At 38.8% G+C, this 25,307-nt stretch overlaps 2 protein-coding genes across 2 annotated transcripts; both read left to right on the top strand.

Annotated features, from left to right (window-relative positions):
- The first annotated feature begins 174 nt into the window (after positions 1–174).
- Positions 175–8,228, top strand: LOC102238024 (coatomer subunit beta'). The gene is made up of 22 exons (XM_005797075.3): positions 175–282; positions 671–808; positions 991–1,077; positions 1,188–1,314; positions 1,403–1,551; positions 2,175–2,321; positions 2,469–2,568; positions 2,682–2,824; positions 2,931–3,130; positions 3,221–3,331; positions 3,426–3,514; positions 3,600–3,706; positions 4,284–4,427; positions 4,880–5,010; positions 5,127–5,334; positions 6,304–6,414; positions 6,529–6,743; positions 6,841–6,979; positions 7,090–7,227; positions 7,355–7,432; positions 7,578–7,721; positions 7,813–8,228. The coding sequence occupies exons 1-22, from the start codon at positions 280–282 to the stop codon at positions 7,906–7,908; spliced, it is 2,805 nt and encodes a 934-aa protein (XP_005797132.1). The 5' UTR covers positions 175–279; the 3' UTR covers positions 7,909–8,228.
- A 1,015-nt stretch (positions 8,229–9,243) lies between these two features.
- LOC102233479 (segment polarity protein dishevelled homolog DVL-3-like) lies at positions 9,244–24,221 on the top strand. The gene is made up of 15 exons (XM_005797142.2): positions 9,244–9,858; positions 11,999–12,068; positions 14,566–14,681; positions 15,183–15,301; positions 15,700–15,835; positions 16,267–16,357; positions 16,507–16,576; positions 16,666–16,805; positions 17,665–17,741; positions 17,850–17,917; positions 18,490–18,639; positions 19,700–19,831; positions 20,529–20,696; positions 20,876–21,079; positions 22,957–24,221. Exons 1-15 carry the CDS (start codon positions 9,698–9,700, stop codon positions 23,313–23,315), a joined length of 2,061 nt encoding a protein of 686 aa, XP_005797199.1. The 5' UTR covers positions 9,244–9,697; the 3' UTR covers positions 23,316–24,221.
- The last annotated feature ends 1,086 nt before the right edge of the window (positions 24,222–25,307 follow it).

Genomic DNA, 25,307 nt, shown 5'->3' on the forward strand with positions numbered 1-25,307 from the left:
GTTTCAATGCAATAATATCGAATGCAATATGATACAAATATGTAATGTAACAATATTGATTCTTAGAGAACTAACATCAGTCATTTTTGCCACTGTGGCACCGTCATTTAAAAACCCTTCATGTCACGTCACCATTTACAGGACATGATTCTCGCGAGATTTTCTTCCAGGAAGTTCCACGTCAGTATCCAATGCACTGCTCTCTGTAATTGTAACCCCCCGACCGAAGTGATAGCAACGTTTTTATTCAATCAGACTGCGATAACACGGGGTTAAAACATGGTAAGATACATTTTAAAGGCTTTTGTATTTATATTGTTTCGATATATTTCAGCTGAGGTACTCGATTAACTTTAAAAATGTTGAGGAAATGTCAAATGGAAATAGTCTCTTGGAGTTAGCTTAGCGGCTAAAGAGCTTCAGGTAATATTAGGTAACTTTACAAAAAATGTTTAGGCTTCAATGGTTCCTCGGCCTTAAATTTAAACCTTTCTTGGTTGAGTTAGGTGTCGTATTTTTCATCTCATATACATATTAAATCATTTATGTCGCGTAAAGTCCTTCATGTTCAGCGTTAGCCGCTAACTGTTGATATAAATCACATTTCGGTTCTTAGCTGTATAGCGAGTTTTCTCAGCGTGGAAACACTCTGTTGTTTTTATCTGTAAAGCCTCTGCGGCTGGACATTAAGAGGAGGCTAACAGCCCGATCGGACCGAGTAAAAAGTGTAGATCTTCACCCAACCGAGCCATGGATGCTGGCCAGTCTCTACAACGGCAGCGTCTGCGTATGGAACCACGAAACGCAGGTATGAAAACGATTTAAAGAGAAATCAGCGAGTCGGGTTGCACAAAAAGATGCACTTTTTGAGTAATGCAATGATAATGATGGTGCATCCTGATAGTAAAAATGTTGCTCTTAATAATTGTGTTGGAGACAAAGGGGATAACATTGCATTCTATGTTCATTAACCTCTGTGTGTATTTTTAGACTCTGGTCAAGACTTTTGAGGTGTGTGACCTGCCTGTCAGAGCGTCCAAGTTTGTGGCCAGGAAGAACTGGGTCATCACCGGAGCAGTGAGTAACATGTTTATTTGTTTATTCACATCAGCAAAAGTGGATAGTAATTATTCCACATCATTCTGTGCATTAATTGATGGTTTCATGCTTATTTTCTGTCCTGACAGGATGACATGCAGATCCGTGTGTTTAACTACAACACCTTGGAGCGGGTCCATATGTTTGAGGCCCATTCTGACTATATCCGTTGCATTGCTGTTCATCCAACCCAGCCGTACATCTTAACCAGCAGCGGTAGGCTATTGACTAAGACACACTATAGGCTTCTTCTGTGTATATTTTGGTGCACATGAGGATGATTGTGTTTTTTGTGCCTGTGCAGATGATATGCTGATCAAGCTGTGGGACTGGGAAAAGAAGTGGACGTGCAGCCAAGTGTTTGAGGGTCACACTCATTATGTTATGCAGATTGTCATCAACCCCAAGGACAACAACCAGTTTGCCAGCGCCTCATTGGACAGAACGATTAAGGTGGGTGTCTCGCAACGAGCAAGTTGTCACATTTGCTGTCACTGTAGTCTTGTTTCTAATCTATGTTTTATGCTGATAATGACATCCAATGCCTATCTGAAATGCTTCTGAAGTATTTGATGTAAACATAACTGCACTAATCAGATTTTTTATGGGGGGGGGGGCTTGCAGACCTCCCAATTCCCATCTTGACAGATTAGGTAGTTTTAGTTTTGATTCCAACAAAACAAGAGATTTACAAGATAATTCAAAATTTTGTATGAATGCATATTATTACTAATTATTATTATTATTATTTTATTCTCTTTTTTTATCTCAACAGTGCATCAAAGTACCTACAGTTAGTTTATGTCTTTAATGAGTAAACATAGTGAGAGTTCGTAGTTTTGAAATATTTAATGAATAGGAGAAACAATTATTTTACCATTTTTTTTAAGTATCAATCAGAACCAATCAAAGAGAAAGCGTCTTTCTGATCTTTGGCCTATTTATTTGCGCATCTCTAAAACATATGCTTATTACACCTTATTATTGAATGTGTTATGACACACCAGATCAGATTGCATTTCACCATCTGCTAGGGAGCACTTTGTAAAGATTTAGCACATTCTTGTCTTACACAGGTTTGGCAGCTGGGCTCTTCTTCTCCCAACTTCACTTTGGAGGGTCATGAGAAAGGAGTGAACTGCATCGACTACTACAGCGGAGGAGACAAGCCCTACCTGATTTCAGGTGCAGATGACCGCCAGGTCAAGATTTGGGATTACCAGGTTAGAAAACTTATCAATCGTTTTAGTGTGTGTTTTTATTAAAAAATGTTTACTTTATATTTTTCACAAAAATTTCAACATACAATGCTCAAAAATTCTGTTTCTTTACATGTCTTTTCTTTATATTAATATTTCTACTTGTTGCAGAACAAGACCTGTGTTCAGACTCTGGAGGGCCACGCCCAGAATGTCTCCTGTGTCAGCTTCCACCCTGAGCTGCCCATAATTATCACAGGATCCGAGGATGGTGCGCAGAAATCCCGCTCAGCCTCACACACCGATACCCGTATTTCTAATGTTGACCAATTAATCATTGATTAACATTTCTTTTTTTATTTCTTTCTTCCTCTCTTCCTCAAGGTACCGTGCGAATCTGGCACTCCAGCACATACCGCCTGGAAAGCACACTCAACTATGGCATGGAGCGAGTGTGGTGTGTGTGTGGTCTTAGAGGCTCCAACAATGTGGCACTGGGATATGACGAAGGCAGCATCATCATCAAAGTGAGTGAATGGAAAAGTTGTTTAGAGAAAACTGTAATTTTTATTTTATTTTATTATTAGTAGTAGAAGTAAAAATTCTAAAGTACCTTGTTAATATTTTGGTTAGGTTGGTCGGGAGGAGCCAGCCATGTCTATGGACACCAATGGAAAGATCATCTGGGCTAAACACAGTGAAATACAGCAAGCCAACCTGAAGGCCATGGGTGAAGCTGAAATCAAGGATGGAGAGAGACTGCCGCTGGCTGTCAAAGATATGGGCAGCTGTGAGATTTACCCTCAAACCATCCAGCATAACCCGAATGGACGGTATGAAACAGCTTCTTGTGGTTTTGGTAAAAGTGCTGAATGGAAAAGAAAATATTTGTAATCATATGTTACTAATTTGTTTGTTACCAGGTTTGTTGTGGTATGTGGCGATGGGGAGTATATCATCTATACCGCTATGGCTCTGAGGAACAAGAGCTTTGGTTCAGCTCAAGAGTTCGTCTGGGCCCACGACTCATCCGAGTGAGTTTTCACAGTTTGAACAGTAAACGTTGAGATATTATTTTCACTGGATAGCTATTAACAATCATCCAATGTCATGTGTGCTTTGTAACAGATATGCCATCAGAGAAAGCAACAGTATTGTCAAAATCTTCAAAAACTTTAAAGAAAAGAAATCCTTTAAACCCGACTTTGGCGCAGAAGGTAATCCACTCACTGCGTCTTGCCAAATTTGTGGTTTTAGAAGCAAATAAATAGATTTGACTCATTGAATGTGTTGGCTTTTCAGGGATCTACGGGGGTTTCTTACTCGGGGTGAGGTCTGTGAACGGCCTGGCATTTTATGACTGGGAGAACACGGAGCTAATTCGCCGCATTGAGATCCAGCCCAAGCATGTAAGCCATTCGCTTCCTGGATTTTTCCTATTTGGATATTTTGGAATATTAATGTTTGCATTGCATAATAAAAGTGTTTCTGCAGGGTCTTTAAAGTCGTTAGCTCAATATTATGCTTAGATAAATTCATATTATCCACATAATTCCAAATTACTCTTCTTCCCATGTGTTTTTCATGTTTCTACTGGTTATTTTATGTATTTATCCTTTTTTAGAAATATACTTGGAACATTTCTTTGTTCTATTTATTGGAGTGCTGGCTGATAAATCTGGGTTATTCATACCAAAACCAGAAGACCCAGAAATTCACGCTTCACCTAAAATAAGTCTGCTCCTAAAACCTGCTTTTTGCCGCTTATTTGGGGAATTAACCTCGATATTTTCTGATGTTATCAAACATTATAAATGCAATTATTAGGTTAGTTTGCACACATTCTTTTGTGATTCATATAGATCGAAAATTTAACTAAAGCTTGCAGAAACCCTGAATAAAGCCCTACCGTAGGCTGTTCTCCATGAGTCCTCTTCAAATGTGTTCTTTTAATCTTTTCCTTCTCCTCTTTCATATTTTATCTAGATCTTTTGGTCAGACTCTGGTGAATTGGTCTGCATTGCTACAGAGGAATCCTTCTTCATTCTCCGTTACATGGCAGAAAAAGTAGCCGCTTCTCAGGAAAACAATGAGGGCGTAACAGAGGATGGGATCGAAGACGCCTTTGAGGTCAGTATTTGAATGAATTTCCTTTTATGGAACATTTAGTTTACTGTCTGTGACAGATTGCCTAAATCACTGTTTATTGCTGCTGTTTACAATGTGGCCATGTGGTCTACAAAAGAGACAATCTCTAGAGTTTTCAAGTAAACGAACCTGCTGAAATTACAACTACAATATATATATTTTTTGCGTTAGATTTTTGCCCTTTGGTTTGCAAAGTATTTCAATTATTGTTTGTATTTAGAATGAAGATCTTTGGATTTTTATTCTTATGCAAAATCTTTTGATAGCTTTTTTTTAATAACAAGAATGTACAAAAATAAGACAATATCAGAGGAAATATTAAAAAAAAAAAACTTATCATATTTTGCCTGATACATCATATATTCAAACTTTGTAATAATTCAAACATTTTTATTATAAGTGTGTAACATTCATTTGTATTGATATGTGCCCAGGTCCTGGGAGAGATCCAGGAGATCGTGAAGACTGGCCTTTGGGTTGGAGACTGCTTCATCTACACCAGTTCTGTAAACAGACTCAACTACTATGTAGGAGGAGAAATTGTGACTATTGCACATCTGGACAGGTGGGACTGATTGCTTACATTTGGTCGTCTTGGGATGGGACAATACAAAAATATACTTTTACCCCTGCCATGAATGATCCAGACGTCTTCATCACTCTTGTTTTTTCTCCCTGCAGGACAATGTATCTGCTGGGTTACATCCCAAAGGACGACCGTCTTTACCTTGGAGACAAAGAGCTCAACATTGTCAGCTACTCTCTGCTGGTTTCTGTCCTGGAGTATCAGACTGCTGTGATGAGAAGAGACTTTGGAATGGCAGACAAGGTGCTGCCTACCATCCCCAAAGAACAACGGACCAGGGTTGCACATTTCCTGGAGAAACAGGTAAGATGATTCAGTCAGGGCAAATTTATTTTTATTCAGGTGTTTGCTGATGAGAAACACTCCTGCTATTTTTTGCATATGGAGTAAAAGTTTAGCAAACAGGAAAAAAAACCTGTTGTAATAAATGTGTTATAAAAATAATTTAGTCCTTAGAATGCTTTTCACAAGTCTTACAGATAACTGGGTTCATTTTACACACTTAAGTGTTCCCCTCCCGTTCTTACGTAGGGCTGAAACGATTCACCAGATTAATTGTGATGACTTAATTATTTAAATAATCGCCAACTAATTTAGTAATCGATTAATCGTTAACTGGAGAATACAGACTCAAAAGGTCATTTGATGTAAGAACAACATAGTCAGAGTAGTAATTAAGCCAAAACTGTACAGCAATATACATTTCGCATTTAAGATATACAAAAAAAAATCTTACTGTAAATATGTTCCAGCCAGAACTCCTGAACGGGTGTCATTTTGACTTGGCCTGGTTCACATTGTGTAAAAAATTTTTTAAAAAAGCAAATAAAATCTCCTATTAGGCACCTTAAGCTATACAGGTATTAATTGGTTCATCCAAAAATGAATCAACACATTAGCAGTACATTGTATTGATGTTAAGTGAAGCATAAAGCATTGAGCTTTTAACATGTTGATATTAGAAGTGTATTTTAGCTGCAGATGCAACCTTTGCTATAATGGATCAAACATTCACTAAAAATGTCTCTTTTTTTATTTTAAAAAGGAATTGAATTAGTTGTTTATTTGCATCTTTTAATGTATTTTTAATATTGTATAAAAAGGCTTATGTGAAAAATCTGCAGACTGTGCCAATTTTTTTATTTTTATCTGATTCATCGATAGAAAGATCAATAACAGAAATACTTGTTAGTTGCAACCCTTTTTTTTCTTTTATGAAGTCAGCTTTGTGTTCCTATAGTCTGATGGGTTTGGTTTGTCTCGTCTCTTCAGGGTTTCAAACAGCAGGCACTGGCAGTATCTACAGACCCAGAGCACAGGTTTGAGTTGGCTTTACAACTGGGGGAGCTGAAGATCGCCTACCAGCTGGCTGTGGAAGCAGAAGTAAGAGCAAACTCATTATTACATAGTTTTCCCTATTCATTGCTATTCTTCTGAATATGTCAATTGATATCATCACGTCCATTGCTAATAGATGTCATTTTGGCCTTTTTGTAGTCTGAGCAGAAATGGAAGCAGCTAGCCGAGCTGGCTATCAGTAAGTGCCAATTCGGCTTGGCCCAGGAGTGTCTGCACCACGCTCAGGATTACGGCGGCCTGCTCCTTCTCGCCACCGCTTCAGGGAACGCCACCATGGTGGGCAAGCTGGCCGAAGGGGCAGAAAGGGACGGCAAGAACAACGTGGCCTTCATGACGTATTTCCTTCAGGGGAAGTAAGTATTCAATCTGTGTGTGCGTACTTGTGCAACACACCTTAAAAAGTGGCTGCCTTCGTAACACCTTTTTTAAAAAAAAAATTTACTTTTCCAGACTGGATCAGTGTCTGGAGCTTCTCATCAAGACTAACAGACTACCGGAAGCAGCGTTCCTGGCGCGGACATACCTGCCCAGCCAGGTGTCCCGTGTGGTCAAACTGTGGAGGGAGAGTTTGGCTAAAGTCAACCAGAAGGTCAGATCCGTCACCACCACAGTATCTTTTAAAATAATTTAAATGGCTAAAATTAAACCCCTTTTGCTGACATTTTTGTTGTATTTTTGTCTATATTGTCTCCACTGCAGGCTGCTGAATCACTTGCAGACCCCACAGAGTATGAAAACTTGTTTCCTGGGCTGAGAGAAGCATTTGCAGCTGAACATTACCTGAGAGAGACCTGCATCGGCAGCTCCAGGCCCGCCAAAGATTATCCACTTGTTACAGTAAGTCCAATGGCTGGTGGCAAATGTAAAAAGCCATGTGTCTTGCTCTGTAGGGCTAGCAATGATTTAGAGCTGGGTAAAATGGATGCAAATCATGGAATAAAATGATCTTTCTTTCTATTTTAAGCCCAATGAAGACAGAAATATTCTGGAGGAGGCTCAGGGTTACGAACCCAAAGGCACTTTTGTTCCCTTCGTGCCCCAGGTTTGTTTACAGTACCGTTTTCTCTTAAAATGACAAGTCTTCCCTCTGTAATCTGCAAAGATAGGATTCTGCTGTTAGGCAGCCTAAAAGTCGAGCCCTCTGTAAATTTCTTGTCTCTGATCATTCATCACACCTTCCTTGGCAGACAAAAGAGAGCGATGAATCCAGCTCGGTCCCAGCGGCCTCCGAGACGCCTTCACCGCCCAAACCCGCAACTCCTGAAGCAGCAGTTGACAAGGAGGAGGAAGAGGAGGAAACTCTTACATTCGCACAGTCAGAGAAAGAGAAGGTTGGCTTTCTCCTCGTCATTTCGCATTTACACAGTACAATTTATATAGGGCACCTTAAGTGAAGAACATTTCATCTGGGTTTCTCTGCAGACTCTAGATGAGTTGGAAGTGGACCTGGACAACATGGAGCTGGATGACATCGACACCACAGACGTTAACCTCGATGACGACTTTCTAGACGATTGAAGTTTCCACCGTCGTCCTCCTCAGCACTCTTCAGATCATATTTAAACAAAAGAGACCAACATCCCTTTTTTTTTTGTACTTGTATCAAAAAATGCATGTTGTCATGCCAGTTTTGTTAGAAAACTATGACCTCAACAATGTTTGAATGAGAACTAAAGTAGAGGGCCCACAGATGCTCCATTTTGTACACTCTTTATCAAATGAAAATTTAGATTAACAGTCTACTGGTTAATTTCATCTATGCTTTCCCTCTGCGCTTTTCTGTAATGTCATGTCAATGTTGAATAAGTCGAATAAATTCTGGTTGCTGTATATATTAACACTTTGCTTTTAATGATTTCTTTTTGTTTTCAAACAGAATTGTCACTCCCTTTTTAAAGTAATTCATGACTTGTAAATTACGAAGTTATGAATCTAAAACAATCTCTGATAAAAAGTCTCATTTTGTGTACTGTAATCAACTTAGTTTACATTAATCACCACATTTATCTTGCACATCTATGTTTACCTAAAAGTTATTTTGTTTCCAGTTTTGTTTTTTTTTTACTTCATACACCAAAAAACACCAAAGTATGTGACGTAACATCTGAAAAAGTTTAAGGAGTATAAATACTTTAGTAAGGCACTGCATTCCATTTTAAAACTTGTTATAATGACCAAATATAAACCACATACAAATTTAGACATCAGTAAGAAAAATTAACTACGGTAGTAATTTTGTATCATTAAAAGTATTCCAATTATTTTCTCATGATATGAAACTAAAGCAAAACTTTATCTGGAGTTCATGATCCTGTTTGTTTCAAATGCAACTTTGAGAACTAATGTCTATTTAAGGATGCTCCAGAACTTGTTGAATCACTGGCATATTTTTCTAAATAGTATGATGCTCCTGAGCTAAGTACTATGTAAAAATAGCTCATTTTTAAATAGCTACCACTGGTCTCAGGTTATTGCTTTTAAAACAAACTGACAAAACATAATTTACCCTGCCCCCGCTCGAGATTGAATCAAAGGTTGGCTTGAGGAAATAGTAGCTTCGCAATATAAGCAACCAGGTTATTGTAGATTTTAAATATTCCTCCTCCCTCTATCCCCAACAAAATTGTTTGTTTTTTTAGTTTAATTGAATAGGGAACGTCTCATTAAGAGTAGGAAAAGGTAAAAATGATTTATTATAGTATCAACTTTTAAAGTCTTTCAAAACCCACTTTATTTTTTAATGCTTTAGGCTCCTCACACTCACCCATCTTTAGTCAGACCACTCTGTTGCAGCTTTCCTCCTGACCTGTAGATGGCGCCCCTCTAAGACAAGCTTCAACGAATTTCTTTTCTTTTTTTTTTTTTTTACTCTTTCATGTGCAACAAAGTACCGAGCTCGACAGTTACGAAGAAGGGAAAGCCACCCTTTTTGAGAATCTTTATTTTTGCTTCAGTTTCATAGCTGATTTTCCACATCTCCCCCAAACCTTTCTGCAACATATCAGGGATTTAACTGAACCTGAACCAATCGTTGTTCGGTTTTTGGGTCGGTGTTGGGACGCTTTGTGGAGGAGCAAGTTTTTCCCCCTTTCTTTCCAGTGCTTAGTCGTTTTGTTGAGCTGCCACTGGGGGGGAAAAAACCGAACCAGGACTAAAAGCGGCGAGTTGACGAACCAGAAATACACCGGAGAACCGCGGCCCCAGCCGCCGCCGCCAACGCAACGGGGAGTCGGGGCCCGAGAGGGAGCCTGCCAGGCCCTCGGCTTGATGCACCCAGCCTGCCTTGCTGCCACAGCCACAGTCCGGGATGGGGGAAACCAAAATCATCTACCACCTCGACGACCAGGAGACACCGTACCTTGTGAAGCTTCCCGTGCCTGCGGACAAAGTCACGCTAGCGGACTTCAAAAATGTCCTGAAGAAGCCAAACTACAAGTTCTTCTTCAAATCTATGGACGATGACTTCGGGTAACTAAGGGGGGTTATTATCATTGTGTGTGTACCGTGGGGTTAGGATAACGACCCCATGTTGTCTTAATGACTACGCTGCTGAAATAGGCTGTTGTTAACTAATTCACCTCCTGATCCAGTTGTGTCCTCCTCGTTTTTCTTTTACATTGCCAGGTTGTTGGTGCTCTGCCGTCTCTTTGTTAGCTGCTAGCTTCCACAGCGGATCTGCTCTGCGTCCAGACCGCGTTTGTTTACATTGCTTGTCTCGAATTTGCTTGACCAAGTTTGGTGATGCAGTCTCCCCGAATCAGAAAAAAAAGATATTGGAATGACTTTTAAATATTTAAATCGACAAAAACCGAAATTATGGTCACTGACCTGAGTGGTGGATTCTTGTTCTGACTTTAGTACTGTCAGATGCAGGTCCATGCATTGAAAGCATATATGCTAACTTGCTAGTGTCAAAAATGCCCAGAGCCAGTTTGAGTCGGTGAGACCTGCAGGCCCCTGCTGCTGTTGTTGTCTATTAGCCAGAGGAATGCAGAGTTGGACACAGGAATGTCCTCTCCATCACTCTGGCAGCTTTATGAGCATGCTCTTTTGTGTTATAACACAGCAGGGAAAAGTGGGCAATTTATCCTCCTTTAGACAGAGTCTGTCTAGATTCTAGGAATTAGAAAGACTGTATGTAACATTTTTGGCAACACTGTCGCCAGTTTTCCAATGTTGCCCCTGAATAAACTCCCACTAGGGTGGGGCAAAAACTTGTAAAATAAATTGCAAGAGGGAAATACTCATTCCTGTTTATTATATAATCAGAAAAAAGCCACCTAAACCTCATCTCTGAACTGTAACTATTTAATGACATGCTCGTGTAGTTTTTATGCCCTTACTTTCTCAAGGAAATTTCATTAAGCTTTGATATTTTTCCTTGAATATATAGCTTTGACAGTTTTTGGAATATTGAATTTCTGCCAAATTTATTCTTGTGTGGCAAAGCGTTGTTAAGGTCTAAGTTTTGCTTTATATGGCCATCTGTAAGAACACATTATTGCTGTAGAATGTGAGTAACTGTATCATTTAATTTTATTTTTATCTGGGAGTCATAGTATTTAGTTCATTTTGCAAAAAAAGAAAAAGATTTGGTTTAAATATATCAATGATATACCAAATTGCATATATCTGGTGTGCATAAAATACACAATGGAAGATCCTGAACAATAAAAATGTACAGTTTGAAGCAGAAGCAAAAGGTATTTTATGAAGAGTGGTTTCAGCTCAGTTATTAGATAGACTTTCAGTCATGTTTTGTAACATTCAGAATGAGAACAATTTTTACTCAAGTTGAAAACTTACTAAGCAGTTTATGAACCCCATGTCTTATGAAATATTGGATTCTGTTTTACCAAAAAATTTAAACAAAGATGCATAAAAATGGTTTGGTTGCTTCTCTTTGAAAACGAGCAGCAACTTTTCATACTAGTCCTAAAATAATTTACCATTGTTCATAACCACAATAATCTCTTATGAGATTTACTTTAATTTTGATGCAGATGTATAGATCCTGTTCACTAATATAGAATAAACACCCTTTCAGTGAAGTTGTAGTTTTCAAGCTGTCATTGCATAAACATCAGTTTTTCCTATCTGTTTATATGCCTGTTTATAGTGTTATATGAGCCTAACAAGCTGGTGTTACTTGTGAATTAGCTGGGCTCTCTGCTGTTATAGCCACCTTTTAGCAGTTTCCAAACTTGTAACTTTAAGAAAATATTTCTTTGTTTAACTCTTGTTGCCTGAGGTCTTGTACTTTGAACAACAATTTAAAAGAAAAAAAAAAAGCAAAAGTTGCTTCTGTGTTTGTTATGGCAGATTGATTGCTTCAAAATGCGCCCTCATGTTTACTCACTCTTTGTTTTCCCATTGGTAACACAGGGGTGCCCAAAGTCAGTCCTTGAGGGCTGGTATCCTGCATGTTTTAGTTCTCTCCCTGGTGGTAGTAACAACCTTTTCAGCATGTCAATGTTCTTCTTAGGCCTCCTAATGAGCCATCATTGGATCCAGGTGCGTTAAACACGCAGGATGCCGGCCCTCGAGGATCGACTTTGGGCACCCCTGTGGTAACATTTGACTGAAAAAAGCCTCTCTCTCTTTGCAGAGTGGTAAAGGAGGAGATTTCTGACGACAACGCTAGGCTGCCCTGCTTTAATGGAAGAGTGGTGTCATGGGTAAGCTCCGAATGAGTCCTGCAGTATGTTTTGTTTGCTTTGTGTGTGTGTTTCTTCACCGTGCTTGAGTTGTAATTGAGTATCATTGAAGTGCATCAGTAATTACCATCTGTTGTGCACCAACCATGACCATACATCATCTCCAGGGTGTGGCCTTAAGCATCTGTGCAGTAATGTTATTATCAGATAATGATCCTCGAATGAACACATGGACTCTTCTTTTTTGTCCCCAACAGTTTTTACTTTTCAGCTCGTTGATGAACAAATAAGGCTCAGCAGCTTTCAAACATTTCCTTCAAAGTCACTGGACAAACTAATCAACACATAGATCATTGTTTAGTATTAATCTCCCTTAGAGTTAACACCAGTAACTCTCCTGTGTCAAGAAGTACATCTGGTGCTGGTTCATAGCCTCCCTTCCTGTTTGCCCAAATGAAATTAAAAGCAAGTGAAATCACAGGATAGCAGGAAAATGCCCAATGACAAAGCCTCTCACTTCACTTCATCTAACGAGAAGATTGAATCTCCCAGGGAGGAGAGAGTAAACTTAAAGAGGAAAACTGTTCTGTGTCTGGATGGAAGAGGTTGATGCCTCTTGTTAATACCCCACCATGTGGTTATAATTATAGCTTTCATTTACTTATTTTTTTTTCTCCAAGATTCATCAACACAGAGTTGCTGCTGTCTATTTAGTTCTCCTTTGTTGTGGTAATTTTCATTAGTGTGTTTAGAGATTGTGTGGCTGGATTTAAAAAAAATAAGTAAACCACATCCTCCGCCGGCACGTGCACGACGACGCTTATCTCTGCAGGGCTGTTGAAATTTTCCACAAACGGACGCAGTTATTTCTGCTACATCCATTTGTTTGTCTGCGGCGCTCATCTGTTGTTTCAGTCATCTGATCGATTGTCCCCTGGGCGTCTGGCAGCAGATCCCTGCGCTGCTCGACAAACAGAATAATGCCGTGCTTTACTGTCAGCTGAGTAATTAAACTTGTCATAAAAATATTTTGGAAGTCTTTCCATTTAGTTCTTTTGTTGAAAAATAAAACTCAGCCTCTTACATGGTGTTAAAAACACCATTCAGTTTGTTTTGGTTTTTTTTACCCAAAAATGTATGCAATGAAAAAAGTTACATAAAACTTACAAAATGAGTTTTTTTAATGTGTGAATTTGGCTTTGTGCACAGATGTGTTGATGAGATCACAAGAAGCAAGCCAATGAACCGGCGATAGTAAACACCATATTTTGACATAAGTGTTAAAGTGTTAGTCTCATTTTGGATGATCAATTTCCTCTTCATAAACCTATTTAGTAATTCATCAATCAGTCGCCCAGAGATCAAAATCAGATCTTCTAATCAGCTCTGATCAGGGATTGGAAGGTCAAATACTGAAAAACCTGTTTTAAAAAGTATTTTCATTAAATCTATCAAAACTAAGAACCTCCATTATTTTCAATCTATAATTGCGTCAAATAATAAGTACTTCAGTGCGCTTTTTTTTTTACTTGGTAATAAATTAGATAAAGGTTAAGGACATGTGCTTTTCGTAGGTGGGACTAATGTGTGATTTTCTGCTGGATTCAAAACTGTTACCTCTATTAAGCTGCAGCACCTGGTTTTCCTCTGAGTTTTTCCTTTCAGTGCAAATTGAGGTCAAAGAAAATTTACTGTTGCTTAATTTTCCTTAAACGTGTCGTGTTCTTACACGTTAAATGTTTTTAATCTACTGGTTCTAAACTTAGGCTGCACGATTCTAGAAACAAATTTCTTTGTGAAAAAAATTCCCACTACTTTTTTCCCCATTTCAAGATGTTACAACTGCTGATATAATATCAGTATTTTGTAGTATCCTGGTCACTAATATCCAGATCACTAGTGGGAATAAAAAGTCCATACAATTGGCCAGATACTCTAATAGCAAGCATATTTTGAATGTGTTGCACTTTGTTTATAATGGTCTCCTGATTATTGGATTCAAGCGGTCCTCTGCATTGATGATGCTGCATATAGTGAAATTACATTGTAGGATTTTATATATTAAGCAGCTATTTCTTGAACTGAACAGTCTTCATCTGGAACTTTACTTTTCACCTTGTGAGGTTCAATCTTTTTCTTAGATGTCATAATTTCAGAGGCTTTGAATGAAAAAAAAAGGTTAAATAATGCAAACAAAGGGGAGAAAATCCAAATGGGTGTGCTCAAGAAGTCTGATCAGTTGCCTTTTGCCTTAAAGTGATGTCATCTGAGGCATGTGAATGCTTGTTTTCGGGAAGGTAGGTTTTTATTAGAAAATGCTTTACCAAAAAAAATGTAAATGTATTTTAAAAAATCCATCGTGCAAGACATATTGTCTTGCATGTGACAAACGACTCAAGATGAGTTTGAACAATCTTACAGAAACGTGTCTAGTAGCTTTAACACACTGCTTTGTTGGACGCTAGTACTCAGCAGTCTTTCCTCACTCTCTGACTGATTTTACTCTGTTTGTGGATAGTTGGTGTCAGGAGATGGAGCTCACACGGACGGCGGCTCGGTGGCCGACAGTTTAGAGCAGACGCCCCCTTTGGAGAGAACCGGGGGAATCGGAGACTCGAGACCACCTTCCTACCAGTGAGCATATTTAATGACAGATCGGTTTTGTCTGGTTTATTTTTAATTTTTTTTCAATTTTTATTGTTTTGTTGTTTTTCCTGTGCCGTGGTTAAGAAAACTAGACAGGCTTTTGTTTCCTAATCTCTGAAGAAAGAACATTTAATCTTTTTGTCCTTGGGTTTGTGTAGGAGTATAAAATGTAGCAGTTTTGTATGTTTGGTTTTTTTTCATATTCTTTACAGTTTACTTATTAAGAAAGGAGATCTCTTCAAGAAACCCGTCAATGCTGTAATATGATTCTAAAATATTCCATGCTGGCATGATGGTCAAACAAATGCAATGCTCACAAAAGGAACCAAAGTTCTTGTCATTTCTGCAAAACAGCCTTTCTCCATACAGATGATTTCGACCAAGAGAGATTAGTTGTAAACATTTATTTTAATGACCCAGCTGCTCTGATAATGACCAGGAGTCGCTCTGTGTCTGAGTCTCTCTCTCTTGCTTTCGCTTCGTCTTCAGTGGGAAAGCAGCTAGCGGGCGGGACAGCTTGGACAATGACACAGAAACCGGCTCCATTGTGTCGCAAAGGAGAGACAGAGACAGGGAGAGGCCGAGACGGAAACACACAAACGACCATGGTCAGAAAGTCCTGCCGCCTGCTGAGCTCTTAATGCATTGTTCACAGTTTGTTGGATTTACAAAATTCTGTATCAGTCATTTGGACGTACATATATGTACAGTTACCTTGTTACAATGAAAAGTGATTCAATTAATTAGTTTTTTTTGTTTGTCTTATTGTGCTTCAGTGTTATATAAGGTAGATTATGTCTATTAAGATGAGGATGAAAAAAAAAAGTTTGACATAACAAAAAGCTTTAAATTTAATTTAACTCGAAGTAGATATTTGATAAAGAACAACTTCATGGAACTTTAATATCCATTTAGAGATTTTTTATTTTATGGGGGTTTTTTTGTTTGTTTTCTGGAGTGAAACTGCTCAGTTTTTACGTTTAATTAAACTGCTGTGCTGCTGCAGGTGGGAGGCAGAACGGGTATTCATCACGAACGATGGGACGCGGAGCAGCCGACTACGACAGCTGTTCATCCTTCATGAGCAGCGAGCTGGAGTCTACTTCCTGCTTCGATTCAGAGGACGATGACGCAACCAGCAGGTCAGAGGTTCTAGACTGCTTTCCTGAGAATTTTAGGACGTATAGTTAATTGTTTATGTCAGAGTGAAGTAAAATTGTAACTGTCTTTTGTTATTCACAACACATTAAATCGATCAGTTTTTGTTATAAAGTTTTTGTGAAGCATTGACAGTTTCCACTTCAGATACAAAGTTCTATGATACAAGTAAATGTAAGAAAAACATGTTTTTTCTTTGTTTTGGCTTTTAGCGCCACCATTATTACTAAAATGTAAATTTTGACTCGGCAGCTTCCGTACCGGTGTTTAAATGCTGCTCATAAAAACATAATGACTTATTTATGACTAAGTTTGTAATGTGTTAATTACATTTAATGTATTATAGAGTTGTAGTTTGTATGCTGTATGTAAAATTCTAAAAAAATAAATAAATAAAAAATCATTGCCTTTTTAGGTTTAGTAGCTCCACTGAGCAGAGCTCATCTAGATTAATGAGACGACATCGCCGTCGCCGACGGAAACCAAAGGCCTCCAATATAGACAGGGTGAGACAGCACAGACCTTTGAGTAAACCACAGCAATTCAACTACAGATGTTTTGATGAAAGTTCCCTCCAGATTTAAATGTTTCTTTTTTGTTTTGATTCCCCCACCCGCCCTGGCTATTCATTCATTTTCTTAAACGCTCTTTGCAGTCTTCATCATTCAGCAGCATCACAGATTCCACCATGTCTCTGAACATTATCACCGTAACTCTTAACATGGGTAAGTCACAAGTTCATGTTAGACTTGGCTGTTACCACAAACTATCTTTTTTCACTTTTTAAACTTTGCCTCTCTCCCTTCCTTCACAGAGAAGTACAACTTCTTGGGCATCAGTATTGTGGGTCAGAGTAATGAGAGGGGAGACGGAGGGATCTACATCGGTTCTATCATGAAGGGAGGAGCTGTGGCTGCAGATGGACGGATAGAGCCAGGGGACATGCTCTTGCAGGTGTGAATATGTACAAGAAATTAAAAGATAAATGGATTTCCTGAAGGTTTTGGTGGCATACTTTACATATTGAATAGAGAAGAGCTTTCTTGCATCAGATGCATGTATGCATTTAACAGTACCAGTTGCATCTAGTTTGAAATCACAATTTTTCTCAGGGTATTTCCTCCGAATCCAATCATTTTTAACTGGCTATGCTTTATTTGTTATCTGTACCTTTTATTTATTTGTTTTAATCATTTGTAACATCTACATGCATTAGTCAAAGAAAACAACACACAATTCTAAAAAAAGAAAAAGAGCAAAAAGAAAGAAACAGTACAGACCTAGATAAACTTAAATTACTATCAATACCAAGAACTAAAGTGTTGGATTATTTTACCTTTGCTTTTTTGTACACATACAGCATAATCGAAATCAAAACAGCAGAGTCACTGTTAACAAACTCATAAAAGAAAATAACCATAATCAAACCTTACTGTATTTGTTTAGTAAATTATTTTTTGTTGTCTTGTTTTTATTTAAACAGTGAAAAACACACATTAAACTCCTTATAATTATTCCATACCTGAATCCTTCAAATTGAAGTACAATTGTTTTTAATATTTTTCCTGACCTTTAGTTTTTTAAGCAAGCCCTTAATATCTTGTAAACTATGTTTACGGGGGGGAAAAAAATTCTTTCCCAACCTCTTATATACTGTAGTTGCCCTTTTGAGACGTACACCAAGTCCAAATAATGGCTATGCACAGTGGGATTTACTGGCACAACTGAGGAACTGTTGTGTGGGAATTAATTTAGTGTACTGACTCAGACAGCCTGACTCTGTTTAATTTTCTGACCTTTGTTCCCTGTGTAGGTGAATGACATAAACTTTGAGAATATGAGCAACGACGACGCAGTCCGGGTGCTGAGGGATATCGTGCACAAACCAGGGTTAGTTGCCGTCATTACTACGCTCCACATAATTATCCCCATAAAACAGGAGTTGGAAATAATTTTCTAATGGTTATATTTAGTGGTAATGATCTGTGTTTCGAACAGCCCCATTACTCTGACTGTTGCAAAGTGCTGGGACCCGAACCCTCGAAGCTGTTTTGCCCTCCCCAGGAGTGAGTGGTCGTTTCTTCTTTTATTATTCTTTTTAGACAGGTTGGAAAATAGATGGAGAGGGTGTAAGAGTTACGTTTTTTAACAACTGGAATTGTGTTAAATTGGCAGGACATGTTGAATCACAGTTGTCATCAAAATGTAGCTGTTTGCAATGTTGGGATTGTAAAGAACTGCACGCCTGCGATATTTAATAGGCTGTTATATTTCAGCACCATTTGAAATCTAGTAATGCGTTTGGCTTGTTGAAAGGTCTAGATATGCATATAGATGGCTGAGCTGCTAAAACGCAAATGAATTGTGGGAGACATTGTGGTGATGGACAACATGGCGATGAGGGAGGGGAATTTGGGTTAATGAATGTCGATTTTTAACAGTAATAATACCGCGATTTTATGCATTAGCTATTTTATTTCAAATGAATTGAGCGTGCAGGTCTAGTTTAATCTAATTACTTGGCAATTAAATGTCTTTGGAAAACAAATTAGATTTCTGCAAATGAAAGCAACATAACTCACCTGTTTTGACATTAAGGCGAACCACTTTCAACCACTTTCCTCCTCACATTCAACAGGTGAGCCCATCCGGCCCATTGACCCAGCTGCATGGGTGTCCCACACAGCCGCCATGACCGGGGTTTACCCTCCGTATGGCATGAGCCCTTCCATGAGCACCGTCACCTCCACCAGCTCCTCCATCAGCAGCTCCATTCCCGAGACAGAAAGTGAGTCATATGACCCTCCACCGCTGCCTGCTGTGGCTTGTTATTGCGGCATTTAAATCCAACTGTCGTCACTTTCATTTAGGCTCCACGTAGTCTGCTATCATGTGAAAGCTGTGCTTCAAGTTTGTTTTAAATATTATAGCTTGATTATTTAGCAGGTCTGAGATGATGTTACTCCATTTTAATAATGCAGTAACATTATCTCTCACTAACATGTTGCTAAGACTCGAAGCGTGGCCTCGCCCTTATACTGCATTCCTGGGACAGCTCTCCGTCCCAGTTTTCAGCCCCACAGCTTCCATCTGTTCAATAACTCTCCCCCAAACTGAGCTATAACTCACAAGTTTTAATCTTCCCTGTAATCGTTGGAAACGAGAAGTTTTGGCTTCATTTCTAGGAGAGACATGTATCCTCTTTCTGCGAAGTTTTCAACTGACTTTTGATTTGATTTGCATTTCTGTAGTTTTTTGCTCTAAGATGAAACATGTGTGTCATACAGTTACAAAAAGTCATAAAAAACCTATCATTGCTTTAGAATGCTGGCTTCATTTCAAATGCAGAAACAAAGAAGTTTAATAGAAAGAAAAATATTGCAGTTAAAAGCATTTATGGCATCTTTAGCATAGCTAGTTTTATGTGTATTATTGCAGATGGTTTTACATTTAAGGGTGGATTTAGTTAGCTACAGACTTTTCCCCCCAATTCTTTATCAAAATATTTAATCTTGGAATGTGGCGAGCCCCGAGTTTAATGATAAAGGAATACATTTTCTACAACCAGGTTGTTTTGCAGCTGCTAAGCTGTTTGTTTGGCTAAAGCTAGTTTTAAAATCACAATGAAAACAGCCCAGCAATCCCATTTCAGTTCAGACTACAGGAAACCAGACATTATTTAAGGCAAATTCCAAAACATTTTTTGCATTTGTCCCAGTAACACAATCGAGTGGTTCTGGAATCACTGTGGGGGAAAAACAACAACAATGTAGCTCAGTTTCTTACATGATATTGGCTGATATTCCTGTCCTGCAAACTACTAAGATTTGTTGTCTTATGTTCCACAGGATTTGATGACTTTCATCTCTCGATCCATAGCGACATGGCAACGGTTGCTAAGGCTATGGCCTGTCCAGAGTCAGGTCTGGAGGTGCGGGACAGGATGTGGCTGAAGATAACAATCGCCAACGCCTTTATTGGTATGTTTATCAGAGAAGGGGGACATGGTTGAGAGTCAGTTTACATACAGCGCCTCACAAAAGTATTCATACATACCTCTTGAATTTCTCTACATGTAATCATGTTTCAGACACAAAATTCAGTGTATTTTGTCACAAACTTGTGTGATAGACCAGCACAACGGAGGACATAATTGTGAAGTGAAAGGAAAGGTGTGTTAGAAAACTTCAGTGGGACTTCTTATTTTCATCAAGGGCATGTAAAGAGAAAGTTGTTCAGAGTTGATGGGAAGGTGGATGAGTCGTTTCAGGTTAACTCTGGATCCAAACAATTTTTTTTGGAGGCTGCAGCTATGAGGCTGTGGTGGAGTTCCACCTTCCAGCACCACAATGATCTTGAAACTGCAGCCACAGCTACAATGGAACGATTCAGAGCATAGTTATGATTCTACAAAATATTGGCTCAAATGCACACCACACATTGCAGATTTTTTTTTGAGGAAATGCCTGAAAACCATGAATTCTGTTTTTAGATTGTCTCTGCTTAGTCTGTAGTGCCTAAATACTGTTTGCATATTTGCTTGATATCTTATGAGATTTCACAACAATCTAATGTGGGCATGCAAAGAACGTTGTGTGACCTAGTCAGTGAAGACTAGGTTCATTAGAAATGTGAGCTTTGTGTTTTCTAAGATGTGTTTGGCCTTCTCCATCTCAGGGTCTGATGTAGTGGACTGGCTCTTCCATCATGTGGAAGGGTTCTCGGATCGTCGGGAAGCGCGGAAGTACGCCAGCAACCTGCTGAAAGCCGGCTACATACGGCACACTGTTAATAAGATAACCTTTTCCGAACAGTGCTACTATGTCTTCGGGGACCTTTGTGGCAGTAAGCGGATGCAACTCTTTTTGTGTGTGTGTGTGTTGTAATATTTGCTTAAACAAGAGAGACAAGTGCTAACTCACCAACATCTACAAAGCAACATGTTATATATGGCGACGGAGAGAAAGACTCACAGCACGCACAGTGGAAGTTTAAATCAAATTGTTGGTTTTTTCTTTCTTTAGATATGGCCCACCTCTCACTACATGACCAAGACGGTTCCAGCGGAGGCGCTTCGGACCAGGACACAGTCCCTCCTCTGCCCCACCCAGGTGCTGCTCCCTGGCCAATGCCTCTACCTTATCAGTTTCCCATTCCGCATCCTTACGATCTGCCGCAGCCTTTCCACGGGGGGCCGGCAGCTGGGAGCGCTGGGAGCCAGCACAGTGGTGAGTTGAGTTTTAAAAACCCTGCTGGTTCGCATCAGCACACAAATCACACAGCCAGTTTGTGTACAGTTCAGCATTAAAAACAGATGTAAGCTTACATTCATATCATAGACCAGTATGTACCTTGTTACAACTATTTCCAAATTAGTCTGTAGAGTAGATCAGCAATGTTTAAAATCATCAGAGCCCTTTTTGGCCTCAGTTTAGCTAAACCCTTTAAAACAAAACAACTTATTTTTTTTCATCTACTGTTAGACGTTTTAGATTGTACTTATACAATCTAAACATCTCCAACGTTGCACACACAGACAGACCAAAAAAAAAGACCAACAAGTTTCACAAAAACATATTTCCTCTGAGAGGAGGTTAACATTAAAGAGTCACTTTTGGCTCTGGGGCTGTAGGTTACAGACCGCTGGTACGTAAACATCCTGCTAGCTTAGCTAGTCCTCCACCTATTCTTCCAGGGTGGAGAAGCTGTTTGGCTTATTCTTACTCCTTTGACAATCTGATGTGAAATTTAATATATATATTAAATATAATATATAATTATATAATATATTGAAAATATTTAACGTTTTTCTTTTCTTTTTTTTTTACGTTTTAGACATCTAACTCCTGCTGTGTCTAACACAGAGCTGGCTAATTTCAATTCTGAGAACTAGTTTCCTGTTGTCTTCCTGCTCCACTGACATAAGTCAAATAGTTTTTGTAGTCATGCTATGAATACATTTATAGGTTTGATTGCTGGTTTCGATTGGCTTTACGAGACACAACTGAGCTTAGTGAGAAATGAGGGAAACCTATTAAAAATAACAAAAAAACTGGCCATATTTATGTCCAGGAATTTTGTTTATTTAACGTCTGGGGGAGGAAAAGCAGGCTTTGTGGTTTTATGAGGCGTCTGCTTGCGATTTTCAGATATTTCCTGACTAACAACAGCTGGACCCACGGAGACAACATGTTAGTTGTGTTGTTTGTTTTTTGGGGGCAGGGGTTGTGTGTGCTTCGTGATTTAAAATGTGCAACATGAAGCAAACCTTAAACAGCCCGAGTGTGTTTTTATGACGTTTTAAAAGGCTACTTATTTGCTGTCAGCATTTGTTTTGTGAATGTTGTGTTGCATTGAGTTAAATTTTAATCAATGCAGCGATATCAGACAAACTTGTTGGAAAGTTTGAAAAATATATACATATGTTAAAAACTTATATTATTGTTATTAGAGGACTACAATCTGGCACAGAGGAAAAATGTATCTGACTTTTTATTTGAGTGTATTTTTTTTTTAAATAAAACTTTAATATATGACAAAGTAGAAACACAATATAATGTTCAAGCTAATGCTTATGAAACAATTAAAAAGCCACTGAAATAAAAATAAAAAGCATTGAAGAGAACGATAAGTTTATTATCAGTGGGGTAAAAATACGTAGACATTGTGGAAGTCACTTAGATGCCACTATTTGCTGCAGTGGCCATTGAAGAAGTTCTTTAACTTTCCTTACTCTGCTGTTCACTGTGCGTGATAGAATGATAAACCAGTCCTTATCCAAGTTTTTATAAACTCTTATCTTAAAATAGATACATATTTATTTAAAAGGGCTTCATTGTTTTGTCAGTTCTGATAATTATCTTTTGGGGGTTTTTTCTAACAAGACATTTTTTCATCCCCACTGAATAAATGTTCTGAAATTCTTATTGTCAATGAATTTTAATGGAATTGAAGAATACTTTATTTTAAAACAGCTTTACCAGAGCTTTTTCAGTGTTTGAATGGCTACATTAACTTCAGCAGTCTAAAGAGTTTCCACAAAATAATTACAACAACTTCAGAACTCATACTTTAATTGTCTACTTTTCTAATTCTTTCTTTACAGGAAGCAGCGGCTCTAACTGCAGCAAGCACGAGGGTCGGAAATCCGGCGGCAGTGGCAGCGAGTCCGAGATCAGGAGCCACAGAGCTCCTAGCGAGCGCTCAGTAGCTCCCCCTAGTGAGCGCAGCATCCGTAGCTCTGTCAGCCACCGCAGTGCCATCTCACACTCTATAGTCTACGGGCCCGGCCTCGTCTACGGCCCCCCCGGGCTGCCTCCCCAGCCCACTCATCTGTCCACCGCTGCACCTGGCGCTCCGCAAGGCAGAGAGCTGACGTCGGTGCCTCCAGAGCTGACCGCTTCTCGCCAGTCCCTGCGTATGGCGGTGGGCAACGCCGGAGAGTTCTTTGTTGACGTGATGTGACAATGTGTTGGAGTTGGTAATAAAGTAGCAGGTTGGATGTTCCTATGTCCTCCTTCTCCGTTCGGGTGAGGAGGACATCATGACATGTCAACGGAGGCAGGAGAGATCGCAAAAGCTGTAACTCAAAGTCTTGATAACTTTTCCAAAAGCATAAAACCAACCCAGTTTTGCATGCTGATTAAAAAAAAAATGTCTTCATCACTTGTGCTTTTCTCCCAAGTAGTAATGTCCATACTTTCTTCAGTGAAGAAACACCCTAAGCTCAAGATGGAACCAAAGTGTCTTTCTCAGGGGGGGAAAAGTTTGTTTAAGGACAAAGCCGGAGTGGGAGGGATTTGGTGGAAACACTTAACTGGGAAGATGACTCGGCTCAAATTCACATGGATGGTTTTCATTTGTGCTGCTATTCCCACCTCTGCTCTGCTTTCCTTATCTAACTCTTCAGCCCTCCTCTCTCTCCTATCCTTGTCAGGAAAAAAAAGGAGGATGAAGCACTTTTCCTCTGTTCTTATAGTCCCCACTCTGACCTCTAACAAGGAAATAAATCTGAAGAACACTAAACCTTAACCTGGATTCAAATGTTTAAAGTATTTGCTTGGCATAAGAGAGAAGGATAGAAAGAAATGAGAAATTTTGTATGTAGGATTACAGTCGTTTTTACTGTAATGTTGCATTTGATTTATTGTATACATAGTTGGTCACAACTAGGTTCATTTTGAAGCTTAACAACAGCATTGAACATTAAGAGTCCTTTTTACACTACAATGTTGCATTTTATCAGCTAACCGGAGAACTTTCAGTCTCATGATGATGTATAGTGGAAAATTTCTTACCATGCCTTTCACACTACTCTTTTAACAAGGAAAAAATGTCTTTTTATTTATAAATATAGTTTTATGACATAAATGTTGTTTTGTGGGGTCTTTTTTTTGTGTGTTTGTGATTCAGTGTGTAAGGGTAAAAAGGAAAAAAAAACTTTCTTGGGGTTATTTTTCCCGCTACGTCAGGTCATATTTGCATTTGAAAGTAGTGGATTCCAGACTGTCCAAAGTAGGAATGTGAAGGTTGGGCAGTCTGGTTTGCAGATGTGTGTGGGTGTGTGTGTGTGTGTGTGTGGGATGGGGGAAAGAGTATAAAAGAAGCAGTATGTGTGAAGTTAAATTGGCCTTAGAGCTGAATGACCCTGAGCAAACCGTTTTCTGTGTATTCAGGTGGAAAAACTTGTGCGTTAAGCTGATGTTGCTTATTTTTCTAAAAAGAGGAAAAAAAAGTTGACTTTTTTTTAAATCTATGCAACTGGATGCCTGTGCAGTTTCAGAATGTTAAAAACAAATAAGTTTGTTTTAGGGCAAGGGTCTCAAGGACTGAAAACGGAAAAAGCATGGAATAAAAATTAATGCACTTTCAGATTGTTTTGCATCCAATCATCCATTTCCGTTGCCTTTCCCTTCATTCATCCATCCATCTGTTTTATCCATCCATTTCTGTGCAAGCCATAAAACAATTGTTTTCCATCTATCATTACTTTCACTATTTTGGTCATTTACCCATATGTGCATCCATCTTTTCATGTATTATCTAACCACCCGGTTATTATAAACATGTCCCTCTCCATCCATTTCTATTCTGTTCACCCATTCAGCATTTATTACATCCCTTCAAATATGTCGTTTCTCCAGTTCAGTCATGAATGTATATCATAAAACTGATGGGAACGTTTTGTATTTATACATTAAAAATGCCAAGAGATAAATCGAAAAATAGCAATAAAACAGTAGGAATCCTAGAAAAATATACTACCACCTGTTCAGTGCGGGGATATCCGAATATTCAATATCTTAGCATGAAAGGGACATTACTTGTTCTCAATACTAAATGTTAATAGCCTGTAGGCCCCCCTCTGGTTTGCCTGAGGAATTGCAACTCATTAATATTTAATAAGTTATGTCCTTTTGTAAGAACAGGACGCTTTGCCATTCTGCATAACTATAA

This window comes from Xiphophorus maculatus, chromosome 6 (assembly GCF_002775205.1).
Source record: "Xiphophorus maculatus strain JP 163 A chromosome 6, X_maculatus-5.0-male, whole genome shotgun sequence".
Classification (NCBI taxonomy): Eukaryota; Metazoa; Chordata; class Actinopteri; order Cyprinodontiformes; family Poeciliidae; genus Xiphophorus; species Xiphophorus maculatus.